Genomic DNA, 14,854 nt, shown 5'->3' with positions numbered 1-14,854 from the left:
CAGATGCACATATTGGGAATCTGCACTGATAGTAATGTACTGATCCTGAATACATCAGGGAGAGATGCTTATCTTTTCACATTAATCTTCAAGGAGGTTAGAATAAGATTATGGTTCTTGGACTTCACCTGCCACACCGACAAGATTTTCCATTAATAAAGTTGGGTGGAATTTCCCCCTCCTCTCATCCCATAAGACAACCATTACTCCAGCCTAGATCACTGCCTCCAGTTAATCTTCATGTAGGATTTACGTGCTACTGACAAGTAGCAAGATTGAAGTAACTTGTTTCTGCCTTTAATTCAAGGCTGGGACAGGCAAAGAGCTACACCTTACACAGTTTTTATTTTAAGTGGACTTTCAACAGCCAGTTGTTTCATGTAACAGATCATTTGCTGCTCTAAAGAGAGGAAAACAAAATCAGTAACTTCCTTCTAGACCTTTGAAAACCATCTCCCAGCTTTCTTATCACATCTTGGTGTGATGTGAGGAGTTTTTTAATGCATGCATGTATAAGGAGGCAATAATTAGACTTACAGCAAGAGCAGGACATTAATCAATTTCTAACGGAATGCGATAAAATTGAAAATAAATCAGCTTTAAAGAAGCTTCCAACACACAATGCCTTTGGCTACACAAACAAAATCATGACTCTCAGAAAAAGGGACTGTGATAAGAATATATACAAAACAAACTAATCTCTAAAATTTTTAAAGTCATCACTGCAGCAAAAAAGAGCAAACACCTTTGCCTCTTAATAGATGAGTTTAAAAAAATGTAGCTAATTTAAGATGAAGATTATGCAGAATCGTTGGATATACTGCAGAACACATCAGCTGATGCTTATAGTCATATCCCACCTAGGTGTTAATAACCATAAATCTCCTCAGCATTCTCTACTTTTTGAAATAAAGTTGGATCATTTCTATCTACTGATAAAGTCAATATGATGTAATTTGTAAATGTTTTATGGAATAGTTACCCGCAGAGCATTACAGAGTAAACAAGTATCAGCATAACAGGGTCACTGGATGCCCCAAAGCCTGGTTTTCCAACTAGAGCAAAACTGTGGTTGCCAAGGAATGGTGATGCCTGCTAATTAAAGAACATAACTACAGCCACATGAAGTGAGAGTAGAAGTCCTTATAGCCCAGTATCTGACGATGATGATTGGCCATCAACACAGAAGTGTACAAAACCGGGACAAGCACATGCTAGAAAGCTACCTCTCTCCCACCTCCTACCACACACAGCTCAGGCATCTCCTGAAAAACAGTCCCTCTGTATTAACTACCGAGGGATTTCTCTCCCACGTCTATTTCAAGTTTCCCTTTGAACTTGCAAAACACTCTCACTTACAGCATCAGTTAGCTAATGGAGGAATTCCTTGCAGTACATTTCATGAAGAGCCCCTTCCCTTTATTCCAAGCCTGCCATTTGCAAAATTTGCTTCATGTTCACATTCCTGTGTTGAAAGAGCAAATATTTTTCTTTCCTGGCCACGCAGAATTTTGTAGCTCTCTCTCATATCCTTCCCACTTGTCTCTTTCCAAGGCTAAAGATCTTCAAGCTGATTCACTCCTTGCATAGAAGCTTTTCCATTCTAATCATCCTGACTGCCTCCTCCAAACCTTTTTCAGTTTTACTATGTCATTCAGAGAGTGAAGACGAGAAATGCATCCAGCATTTGAAAAGTGAACAAAATACAGATGTATACAGTGGCATAATTAAGTTCTCCTCTGGTTTTCAATTTATTTCTTCTTCAGAATTCATAGAGTTCAAGAAGGAATTGAACAACTCCCATTGAGCTTTGAGTAGGTGTTTTTTATACCTATTACAGTCCCAAAATTTTGCTCTTGAATGGAAAGTCAGCTCAGAACCCACCTTTTGCAAGTTAGGATTTTTTTTTTTTCATGCACATCAATTTTCACTGATCAACATGGAGTTTCACCAGATGTTTTACCACTGAGGGACTAAGCCTTGGAAGATCCTTCTGCAGAATCACAGGATAGTTGAGGTTGGAAGGGTATCTGGAGATCATCCAGTCCAACTCCCCTGGCTAAAGCAAGGTCACATAGAGCTGGTGGCCAGGATCGTGTCCAATTGAGTTCTGAATATCTCCAAGGATGGAGATTCCACAACTTCTTTGGGTAACCCCTACCAGTGTTTAACCACCCTCATAGTAAAGATGTGTTATCTCAAATTCAGATGGATCCAGTTTCAATTGTCCTGTCACTGGATACCACTGAGAATTTATCATCATCATCTTTATACTCTGCCATCGGATGTTTTACACATTGATCAGATCTCCTCGGAGCCTTCCCTTCTCCTGGATGAAGGATCCCAGCTCTCTCAGACTCTCTTCATATGACAGGTCCTCCAATTCCTTAATCACCTTCATGGACTTTCACTGGACTTGCTCTAGTAAGTCCATACCTTTCTTGTACTGAGGAGCCAAGAACTGGCACAGTACTCCAGCTGTGTATCTCACCAGTGCAGAGTAGAGGGGAAGGATCAGCTCCTTTGACCTGCTGTCAACGCTCTTCCTAAAGCAGCCCTGGATGCTGTTGACTTCTTGGCCCCAAAAGCACACTGCTGGCCATGTTCAATTTGGTGTCCACCAGGACCCCCAAGTCCTTCTGTGCAAAGCTGTTTTCCAGCCGGTCGTCCCCCAGCATGTACTGGTGCATGGAGTTATTCTTCCCTAGGTGCAGGAGTTCGCATTTCCTCTTGTTGAACTTCACAAAGTTCCTGTCTGCTCATTTCTGCAGCATGTCAAGGGCCCCCTGAAGAGCAATCTTGTTATCAGCTACTCCTCTCAGTTCTTTATCGTCTGAGAATTTGCTGAAGGTATGTTCAGTTCCATCATCAGAGTCCTTAATGAAGAGGTTAAACAGTATTGGCTCCAGGATCAACCCTTAGGGTACACCACTAGTGACTGGCCTCCAGCTGGACTTTTTGTTGTTGATCACAATCCTCCAAGTCCAGCAGTTCAGACAGTTTTCAACATACTGCACTGCTCGCTTATTTAGCCTGCAATTCATCAGTTAGTCTATAAAGGTGTTATGGGAGACACTCGCTACTCATACATCAAGCCAGTCATCTCATCATAGAAGACCATCAGGCAGGTTAAGCACAAATTACCCTTCGTAAATCCATGCTCTCTACTACCAGTCACCCCTTTTTGTCTTTCTCATGTCTGGAAATGGTTTCCAGAGCTATTTGTTCCATTGCCTTCCCAGGGATCAAGGTGAGGTTCACTTAGCCTGTAGTTCCCTGGATCCTCCTTCTTGCCCTTCTTGATGACAGGAGTGATATGTGCTTTCCTCCAGGCTCAGAAACTTCTCCCAGTCACCATGACCTTTCAAAGATAATCGAGCGTGGTCTCACAGTGATATCAGCCAGCTCCTTCAGCACTTGTGACTGCATCCCATCAGGTCCCAACTGCAATTCACAGTCATTTCAAAACTCATTTTTGAGTCATTTCCCTAACTCATTCATGAGCCCACTGAACAGCACTGAACCCTGCAGAACATGACTGTGACCTTCCTCCATTAAAGAGTGCTGACCAGCTATTCCTACTTTGTTCCCTCAACCATTTATCCATCCACATAGGACCTTCCCCCATGTTACTGGCTTCTTAACTTCCTTCAAGTCTCTGTAGTATGGGGGGAGCTTGGGTGGTCTGAGGTCAATCTCTATGATTTGAAGGAGGAGAGGGAAAAGATAGACATCGGAGACTTCTCGACCCATAGACTTCTTGAATACTAGCATTTTCTTTTGAGGACTTAGAAAAGGTTTTCTGTGTTGTTGAAATTTACAGTCTCAGATATTGAATATCAAAACCTTCAGTCCAAATGGTTAAATACTTGCTGAAGTCAGAGAAAGAGAACAGTGTTATAATAGGTATCCTAAGTATCCTAATGTTAGACAATGTCACAAGCAACTGAATGAGCTGAATTTAAAGTGTCAACAGAAAGAACTAGCATTTAACACGGATATGAAGAAAAGGCTTATCTGCAGGAACAACTTATAAAACTATCAAATAGTCTGAATAAGAAGATGCCCATGAGCTACAACAAAGAGTGACCAAAACCAGTCTTAAGCAGCTTAGTGGGGATGACGCAGTAGAAAGGCTGCAGTTCATCACTAAGTTGCACAGCTTTACTTTGAGCTAAATGTCACAGGGAATCAGAAAGGGGTTGAAAAAGAGGAGGATTCCCTAGAAACACTGCTTGTGTTTTTTTCCCTCTCTCCTACTAGAGCATTTTGTTTTGACTAGATTAACTTAGGTATCTTTTGTGCAGTTACAAGTAAGAACATTAGAAAGCTTTTCAAGATGCATGAAGTTTATATGTAATACATACATACATTAAAAGTATCCTTTGTTAAACTGGACTGCTATCTTACTTCCATCAGCTGCCCCGCAAATATAAAGCTCTTTCCTTAGAAGTACCATTTCTACCACAGGGAGGCCTCATGGATGGCACTAAAAAGGAATCCTCCTTTTATATTAGGATACTTCCTCGATTCTCAAGATTTATTTCTACCTTGGCAGTCACAAGCTTATTAACTTCAGAGGAAAACATTAGGTGAGAGATAATTGCATCACCAATGTTCATAATACTAAAGGATCTCCATTAAGCGATTGTGAAAGTACAGCCTGAAAGCAATCACCTTATATTGGTGTATTAGCTCTCTAAAGAACCATATAAGCCCAAAGTAACCACAATGGAGGTGCTGTACATGCACAAGGGAAAGGCTTGGATAAGGAAAGGGAAATTGCCCCTTTCAGGGACAGTAGGGAGCTACAGTGAGGCTTAATGACTAGCTGAAGCCAATCTAAGATTTCTTCTCTTAGATAATCCATAGACTGTAGCATCCAAGTAGTATTTACAACCTTGGATGATATGGTTAACCAAAGCTGATTTATATGCTCCAAACCCAGAACATTCCTTAGAAGTTAGATAAACCACACACAAATTGCATGCAATTTCTGAAGGGTCTCTACAGGCTCTCTGTAGTTACAGGAGAGAAATATTTATTGCATTTGGCATGGAAGTGAGCGCTGTGAGTCTGTGAGCACTGGGCAAAAACCAGAAATGGGTGAGCACTAGAGCACCAGATAGCAAGCACATTCTTTCCTTTCCTTTCCCAATAAATTATACAAAGGCGAACAGCTGTCACACTGACATTTCAGATCTGAAATATAGTTAAGAGCAAGTCATAACTAAGGCAAAGAAAATGAATGTCAGAAAGTTTTGTTTTTTCAAATTTCAGATAAGCTTTTTACCCCTAGGGTTAATCAGAGAGCTAGAGAAATCTGTTTGGAGTCTAACTTCTTACCAGAAAAATGTTTCTTTGTGCAGTATGTGTGTAAACATGCACAAGTAAGGGTACATGTATTTATATAAATAATAGGGCACACCTTTAATTCATTGCCCATGGTAATCAAAATACTAGCGGTCCTTCAGAGAATTTTTTTTCCTCCTGTATTAAGCAACCCCAATTAACAAGAGGAACCATCTGAGCAGCATACCCTGAAAAGCAGCTCCACAACTGCACACTAGACAGCAGGGTTTCTGACCTTTTCAAGAGGTACTTGTTGCCATGAAAGACCTCCATCTGCAAAGCTGGCTGCTGCACATTATTACCAAACAGTGCCCAGCTCTCAGGGTAGTTCAACCAGTGATAACACCAAGAGAATACAATCCTACCTTGACACATCACTGGTTAGCATGCTACCAGACAGCACGCAGCCATGAGCGTTGAATAGGTGAAGCAATAGCAAATTGAAAACAAGCTATAATTCTCTCTAGTCTACTAGCATATTTCTCATTATGGTCAAGTGACACTGATGAGAACTCCCAATGCCTGAACCTTTTACCTTCTTGCATGGTCAGGGCTAAGGACTCTGCACTGCTGCTATGAAGATACAGAATGGTTGCTTCGAAATGTCAAAATATTTCAAGTAAAGGGTGACACTCTGTCCGAAGGCCTGCTTGAAGGAACATTTCTGAACTGGACACACAACATACAGCATCTAGGTGAGAGAAGAGCTTTTCTTTTCATAACTAACACCATTTTTCCTCACTTCTTTCTGGAGAGTGGCTAAATATTAGCAAAATTAAGCATTTCACATTCTCAAACTGAGACAGAGAAGTTTTGACTTGTTCACAGCCACAAAATTCAAGAGAACCAAGATCAGCCTCCAGAAGGCTTTGGCTACTAGATCGATATGAAGTAAAAAGGCAGGAGAGAGAGTCAGGCACTAACTGGATTTAGCCTACAGTGTTTCTTTAGTGTTTCTCCTTAAGTGTTTAAATCACTGTAAGAAAAGACCTAATGCACCTCCCAGGAAAGTTTACTTTGCAATCAGTTCCATAAGCACTGGGAACGGACACACTTTACACAGCCACACAGAAATAGGATGCATCTTTTGATGGAAATCTGATTTGTAATCAAAATCTTGATTGCTTTATTTGTGGGGAGAGGGGACATAGGTCAAGAAATACAGACAAAAATAAAAGAATACATAGCTCCAGATCCAGAGTTTAAATATAAACCCACAGAGATTGTATTTAAAGAAACAAGACTAGTTAAGAGATCCCTAGCCACTTTATGTGACAAAGTAGGATTCCTGCAGCTGCATTTGCTTACTGAGAGTTACTTTCAAATCAGTACCATTTATGTGCCTGCTAGCATGTGTGTATAAACCACTGGAACTACCTCCTTTCTTCCAACCCAGAAAAGATGTATTTAGCATCTGTGCTTTGTTTCACAAACTTCAAGACACATCACTGTTTGCGTTTCACAAACTTCAAAGACATGCACTGCCTGTGCGTCCTCTCCAGCATTTCAAATCTGACTAAACAAGTGTTTGGGTTCCAACAGAAAAGTGTTCATTTAAACTATATATCTCATCTGCTCAGATATTCCATCTATGGCATTGAGTATTCAAGTTGGTTTTTTGTCCCCTTTCTCTAGCCAAGTAACAAGAGTATGAAAAACATTCAGGAGCAACAGGAAAAGAAAAGGCTTTGTTAGTCTACTGGATCCCCAAGCAACTGCAGTGTCACAGCATCATCAAGTAATTAGGTGATATTAATCTTTCCAAACCAAAAACAGGCCTGCATCCTGTACCCCAGCTATATTGCCCAGTATCATACTCACCCATTTGCTCCACAATTTCAGGTGGAAAAACTCGAGACGCGAAGGCTCGTCTGAAAATATCTGAGAATTCTTTGTCGAGGCCTCCAATGCCCATTTTCTCAAAATTCCAGTCTGGGTTGATGATTGACTGGCGGTTCTCCTTGGTCTTTGATTTACCTGGAAAAAAAAAAAAGTCATTTCAAACACGAGGTACAGCGGAACTACAGCTCATAGAAGTACCACCACAAGGGCAGTTCTAGCAGGTCAGACTCATGCCCATCTAACTCAATATTCAGTTTCAAACATTAGTCAAGAGGATGCACTATGATATGAGTGCAAGGGCATGTGCTGGACACTTCCCCTTACTATTTTCCTAGCCTTCAGCTGTTCCTGTTCAGTAATTTCCTGAGCCAGATGATGTTTCTCTGTATTTAATAACCCTCAGTAGATTTCTCTTCCCCAAATTTGTCTAAGCCCCTTGAATCCACGTAAACTTAGGACCTATAACACCCTACCACATCTGCTCCACAAATCAGCTACTGGCTGCCCAAAAAAACAGCTCATTTTGTGTCTTTTGAATCTGGTAGGAACTAGCTCCATGTCAGCCCTTTTCCATCCTTTCTGGGCCATTTAGGATTTTGTTAGACTTGTCTTGTATCCACCTCTGTTGTGGCTTTTCCAGATAGAAGAGTCCTAACTTGTTACTAATTCCTTACACAGCAGCTGCTCCTCACTCGAGCATCTCTGTTGTTCTCTTTCCAGTCTTCTCTACTGCGCCTATATCCTTTTGGAGACAGGCAGACCAGAACACACACTGCGGTTTGCCTGCATATTGAATACAGATGCAAAATTATGTCTTTCTTTGTTCCAAATCCTTTTTTTTTTAATAATGTGTAATAATCTTAACTGCGCTTCATAATTCTTAACAAAAGAGCTCATATGGCTACTGAGCATGGGGCCGACATTTCTTTGGAGTTACCACAACCGGGATCTTGGCTGTAAACAGCAATCATTTTTGACTGAAGTTAGGAGTGTTTTCCTTCCACATATCACTTTATATTTATCTATATTGAGTTTCCTCTGCCATTTTACTTCCTAGTCACTCAGCCCCATAAGAGCAAGTTTTGTCACCTCATTACTCAGCCTTTTTTCCAGCTTATTCAATAATTATAATGAAAAGCCAAAGCCCCAGAAGAGACTCATGCTGAACTCCACTGGAACTGTTATTTACTTCTACCCTTTCATCATTCATCCATTTATGCAAGGACCTTCTCTCTTACACATCTCTGCTAATTTTCTTTTTAAAGAAATTTTGATAAGGAGCTTTGCTGGAAGAGCTCTGAAAAATAGGCAGACTATGTCAGGCATTGTCCCCATGCTTTTTGATTCCTGTAATGAACCTCCAGCGGGATCTAGGACTTCCCTTACAGATGACATGCTGACCCTTCCCAGTGTATCATCTTAATACAAATACCCACTAATTTGATTCCTTCCTACAGTTTCTGCTGATTTGTTTTGTACAGATTTCAGGTTTAAAGATCTGTAGCTCCCCAGACCTTCTCTGGCATCTTTTTAAAAATTGACAGCATATTTGCCATCCTCCAGTCCTCAGATACCAGAGCAATTTTAAGCAAAGTTATAAATCAGTATTACAAAGTTAGCTATTTCATCCTTCAGTTCCTTTACAACTCAGGTGAATAAAAGCCAGTCCTGCCAATCTACCACTGCTCTTTTTGCTATTTATTCCATAACCTCTTCTACAGATATTTCAAGTTAAGCCAGATTCCCTAAGCACAGGTTTTGTATTCTCTATGCAATATTGTAACAGCCCCCCTTTCTCTTTTGCTGACAAGCTCCACATAAGTTTAATCTTAGAGAGCTCCATACTCCCTTTTCATAGGAGCTTAAAAGTAATCAATGCATTTAGGAGGCAGACAGTAAGCAAAAATGCAACAATAAGAATGATACAGCTGCAATGCCAATAAAGCTATGTAGTCTTACCTTAAGTTTATTTGAGGGAATTTACAAACCAGCACTGACACTCACATTGGTCAAATCAACACTTCCAAATGGCTTTTAGCAAAGTCACTTTGCTTGGCTACTAGAGAATCTAAGAGTAATATAAATATCCAGAGCGGAAGCAAAGATTCTCAAGCTATTCCTTAATTCTTGCTGAAATTGGGTGCCTCATACTTTCTTAGACTCACCCAGTACTTTACAGGATTGGGCCTGAGGACTATAATCTCCCCTAACTTTAGGCATCCAGAGTCCACTAACTATGCTAAATAAAAGTTCTATATAAGCTGCACTAGATTTCTATTTCTATCTTGGACTAAACACACCTAGAATCAATACTTCCAATTCCTCATATGAGGAAATAAACAAGAACACGTCTCTAACTATCATGTTAGCGACAACATGGTACTATGTACAACATGCATCACTAACATATAGTACAAAGTCAGGCAGCAGTGAACATTTGATTCACCAGTTACTATACATTTATTATCTCATTGCTCCACTGCAACCAGCTCATCGAGACATGTTATTTTTCCTCTAGAACTTAGCCTATATCCCCCCCTTCTGGCAGCACCTGATCACAGTAAAATTCTCTTAAGATTAAAATAAAACGTCATGCACAGGTTTTAAAACACAATTTTATGCTAAATAGAAGAAATAGAATTGGCATTATTTTTTAATGATCATAATCCTTTTCTACTGAGGAAAATAAAGGTCCTTTATTGAAGATACCTGCTCAGTGACACTTCCTTTACTTTTATGTTCCCTCTCAGAATGTAATTATTCACAACTTCACAATTCCCCAGAGACTAACAAACAAAGTACATGTGCTAATGCGCTAAACAAAGCACATTAAGCAGTTCTGCCTCAGATCAACAAGGGGATTAAATAAAGTACCAATCTAACAGAAGTAAATTCAGGCATAAGCAACTCTTTTTGTCTTGTGTGCAGGCAATGAAGTAGAATGAAGTGAAGGATTCCTATTCCCATTCAATTAACTCTCCCAGGGGACCATTCTTCATACCTATCCAGGTTAGGAGAAAGATCACAGGTCATTACGTGGCTTTGAACACTAACCAAGTAAAATATCACTGCTTGCTATGACTCAGTAAATTGGATTATGTTACTATCCACCCCAAGTTGCCCTATCAAAACAGGAAAAATTAAATGGGCTAAAATTATGTTCATGCAAACTTCATCTGGTGCTCTTAAAAAACTGTATCCTGATTAATATGCTTAATTACAGTGTCATCTACAATCCCTTTCCACACACCTCTTTTTTTTAGTACAGAATGTACTTCCAGATAAAGATATCTATGTAATATGCAAGGTATGTAGTTACAGAACAGCTTCATGTCTCCCCATTTCTGAAAGACAACTACAGAACATTAAGTCATAGCCTCACACTTCAGGAAAAGAGGACTTATGGGCAGCATCAAAACTCAGTCTCTGCCACAAGCTCCTGCAATGATGAATGAGTGAAACTATTTTCTTAAGTGGCTACCAACCTCACAATCTTTATTTCTGTATCAAACATTCAAAGTACTGAGCATTCACAATCAAGGAGAGCTGTGCTTTGAACACAAGTCCACTGCAAAAATACGATTAAAACAGTCACTCAGCTGAGGAGACCAGGTTCACTGAACCCTCAGTCAGAGCAGCCTGCACCTGCTGCAAAGGCTCTGCCACTTCTCATCTGTGAAAGAGCAGCAGCAAAAGCAAAAGGTTTCTTAGTTCAGGTACTCCAGGAAAGCAAGAGGAAAACAGGTATGTCTGTTCAGTGCAGGACTTAAATTGCACCCAGCAAGGAATGTCTACAGCCATATTACCAACAAGGGAGGTACTGTTCGCTTCCTAACTCAGAAAGGGAAAGAAACAGCCAAACTAACAGAGAACGTACCTGCTCTGCAGGACAGCATAACCTTACTGTGTGAACAGTTAATGCAAACACATATAATAACATACTGTGCTGTATTTTGCAGCTATCATCAGTTTCTGAAGGGTAGGACTTTCACAAGTTAAGAAAACTGAAATGATCTTCACAAGCTATTCTTGATCAGCTTTTTAAGATTCCCATGAGAAAAGAGATATTAAAGATGGGATTTTCACAAGTTTTACACTTGTTTTGCAATTTTGACCTATGCATTCAGAAAAGTTCTTCTCACCTTCCCATTTCTCTGCTGTTTGAAATTAAAGAGGCATTGGCCTGTTAGTGTCCCTGAAAATATCATTCTCTGATGTACAGAGAGTTAAAACATTTCAACTAGCTGTTGTCTTTGGCTGGAGCTACTGGCCCATGGTGCCTCTCTAATCTAGGCCTATGAATGCAGAGAACTTCTCTACTCAAGCAACTTGGTTTGCTATGGTGAGTGCCTTTGAGGGACTCTGATATTTTTTCCTCCTATCTTCTCTCTCTATATTTTAGATAGACTATGGTAATAAGTATGGTCTAAAGGCCCAGAGAATAGCCTTACTAGGTCAGACAGTTGTGAAGCTTCATACTTGGATGATACAGTGACTTGTATAAAGCCCCTGGTTAGAAGAAGCAATGTTTGCAGGGCAGGTGGTATCGTGGTATCTTCTTAGGGCAATAGTTTTTAACAGACTACTGAACATCCACAACCTGCTTTCTACAGGGTCTGTGAAAGTTCAGTCATCTGCTAGTTCAAACAGATACCTGGGAAACATTTTGGGATGTGGTTTTCAACTGATTAGGTCAAATAATATAACTGAAAAAAGCAAACTTTGAAGCATGCATGTCCTTGAGGCCTGAAAAAGCAGCAAACCTCAAGCTCAATTTATCTCTTTGGATATAGTGGCACTTACCAATCAGATTGAGAGAAGAGTTCTCAGCTTTTTCAAAGGCAACTTGACTGTTCCCAAGAACCAAACCAACCTCAATCTGCAAAAGGGAGGAAATCAAATAGTTAAATTCAACTATTAGGTTCAACTTCAAATTCTTCTTTGGGTATTTCCAAGCACACCTCTGAAAGCAAGAAACAGTGGCAAAAGCTCCAGTACAGAACTCACTGGTAAAAATGTGAAATATTAACACCTCCTCTAACACTAATTTTAGTAACAATCATATGACACTGAATGCACTTTATTATACCTAAGGAACTCCTGTTATAATAAGCTGGCTTTTTAAAGCTATTTGTTTAGTTCAAAACCAAGTATTTTATTTCAGCAAGATCTAGTAAATGGAGACCAAAAAAATGCTTTCTATAGAAGGAAAAAATCACAACTGGACATATCTGGAGGATATGAAATTGTCAAGAGAGAAGGTTTCCAGGAACAAGTGTATAAAGACCAAAAAATTTCATCTAGTCCCAGCTCTGCACTTCAGTGGGTGCCACTCTAAGCACCCAGATACATAAGATAAGCACAGGAGACTGTATTTAACCAAAAATACTGTTCCTTATCTTCTCCGAGGCAAAAGCAGCAGCCAGATGAAACAAATGCATAGCTTCTGCAAATGCAAGTAGCCTAAATTCCTCCTTGTAACAACATCTGATCAGTACTTGAGTCTCTGCAGCCCCTCCAGAACAAACACAAACTCCCGTGTCCCTACCTTCTGCTTTTTGCTCACTCCAGGCTCTCCTTTGAGGATGCTGGGATCCATAGCTTCCATGTCCTTTACCAGCAGGCCAAAAAGTTTGTCATTAAAACTGAACACAAGCTGTGAAAAGAAGCAGCAGAAGGGGATTTTAACTCATTAAAAAGCTAAAAAGGATTTTGACAAGGCTAATCAGATTTGAAGAGAAAGAGGCCCAAGGACTCTTACATTTACCACCTAATAAATCTCACACAGCTTTTCCTTGTGAAGGCCTGGTGTACTTGAATATATCGTTTTGAGGTCCCATACTGAGGGCAATGGAGCAAAAGTAGCCCAACATTAAGTCAGGAGGGAAAATTCAAAGAGCTGCTTCCTTCCAAGAAAAGGTCTTCTCCCCCCACCTTTATCCCCTGGCTGTATGTTCTGTATCATCTCTTGATACTTCAAATATTGATGCTAGCCCAGGAGGGCAACTTAGCTCAAATCTTTTTGATCTGTTGCATTTTGGTTTGACAAGGATACCTCAAAAATAGTTCTGCAATAGCTAGCAGACAGATAAGAGTGAATATTAACAGAAGCAGGGTCCCATCCTATAGAAGACAGCAGGTTGTCTTTGCAAATCTTTTCCTCTAAGATTATATTTGCAACTGATTTAAGAGTCAGGCCCTGCCTGTTGTAAACTACCCTGAGAGACGGACCACAGTTTGTCCAGAGAATGTGGCATTCTAAACACTATCACAGGAGTTCTCAGAGACAGAAACTCCCCCTCTTATAGAGCTGTAAAGGCTCAGTTGTAGGGACATCAGCTTTCAGAAATCCCTACGTCAAATGTTTCATACCTAATTTACAACTGGAGTCTGTAGAGCAGTAATAAATATTTGCAGCGGTATATACCCCACATTGAAGGTGCTACTGAAAATTAATTAAAATAGCATCTATATTCTTTTGATATAGAATGAAAACAAAGTTATGTGTCAAAAGATTCCAGAAGCTGCTCCACTTATATCCAACCAGGCTGAGACGGAGAAAGAACCTAGGTTTCTCAATCCTTAGGATTTTCCTCACAAAGATATATTTCTTTAACTAAGGACAAGATAGATTTTAAACCACTCTACTCACACTCTCAGTGAAAGTCATGACGGTTCCACTATTCATAAAGAAACTGTTCACACTATAAATAATTTGTATCTATAAGCTGTCCTCTGCAGCACGGACTAAGTACTAGGCATTCTTCAGTATTTTGTATCATTGCATATACCAGCGCACATGTCTTCCTTCAAGACCATTTTAGCCTAAAAAAATTCCCACCTGCTGTCCTACTGAGAAGGCTTGGCTGTTGAAATGTTGGATGAATTCAGCAGCCATTTTGTCTGTGTCATAGGGGTTGGAGTCAATGTTCTTCTTCTGCAGAAAATCTATCTCAATTGTCATTGTGCCAATACATTGCTTAGCCTTGTCAAAAGTGTATAAAGAAACTGTAAAAATAAAAAGAAGAAAAGCACATTTCAGCACAGCAAGATCGTCACACAATGTATTAAAATATGCTACAAGTTTGTCAATACATGTTCTTCCAGTTATACGGGATTACTCACTTGCCAGATGTTAATAGTCTTAGAATATTTTTCCCACTCAATACTTTAAAAAAATCCTTCTGATAAATAGGAACATCTATTTAATTCATATAATCACATATTTCAGATACTAGATTTAATAAAATTAAGCCTTTTATTTCTGATAAAGACTCTTGTTTCTCTTATATCCATCTGCAAGATAAAAAAAATACAGAGAATGTATCTCTACTGAAAACCCTTGCATTTCTTTAAAACCTCTATTAATGCTCTTAAAATTGCTCAAACACCATAGGAATTTGGGGATGAGGACAATGAAAGCAAGTTCATCCATGCTGCACTACCACGATAGCTACATCAATGTCCCAGACAGGATGTGGAGGACAAGCCTTCAGAAAGCCCCAAAGGAAGCACTAAGAGTAATCCTGCTGGTAAAGCAATGACAAGAAGTCATAACTGTTTTTATGTAGCAATAGATTGAACTGGGTCCCCTCCAGACTAGACAGCAGAAAGTTAGGTCACATTGCTACCCCTGCCCTTAAACCTGCATATAACCTAT

At 39.8% G+C, this 14,854-nt stretch overlaps 1 protein-coding gene across 2 annotated transcripts in view; it reads right to left on the bottom strand.

Annotated features, from left to right (window-relative positions):
* Window positions 1-14,854, bottom strand: part of NSF (N-ethylmaleimide sensitive factor, vesicle fusing ATPase) — an 83,836-nt gene that overhangs the window by 40,051 nt on the left and 28,931 nt on the right. For both annotated transcript variants that reach the window (XM_068919310.1, XM_068919311.1), the window contains exons 5-8: window positions 14,036-14,202; window positions 12,743-12,850; window positions 11,998-12,073; window positions 7,174-7,329 (exon numbers count right to left, since the gene is read on the bottom strand). In XM_068919310.1, the coding sequence (XP_068775411.1) occupies window positions 7,174-7,329; window positions 11,998-12,073; window positions 12,743-12,850; window positions 14,036-14,202 (507 nt within the window). The remainder of the gene's footprint in view (window positions 1-7,173; window positions 7,330-11,997; window positions 12,074-12,742; window positions 12,851-14,035; window positions 14,203-14,854) is intronic.

Source organism: Struthio camelus, chromosome 25 (assembly GCF_040807025.1).
Source record: "Struthio camelus isolate bStrCam1 chromosome 25, bStrCam1.hap1, whole genome shotgun sequence".
NCBI lineage: Eukaryota > Metazoa > Chordata > Aves > Struthioniformes > Struthionidae > Struthio > Struthio camelus.
The sequence above is the reverse complement of the archived record's forward strand: the minus strand, read 5'-3'. Positions and strand labels throughout refer to the sequence as shown.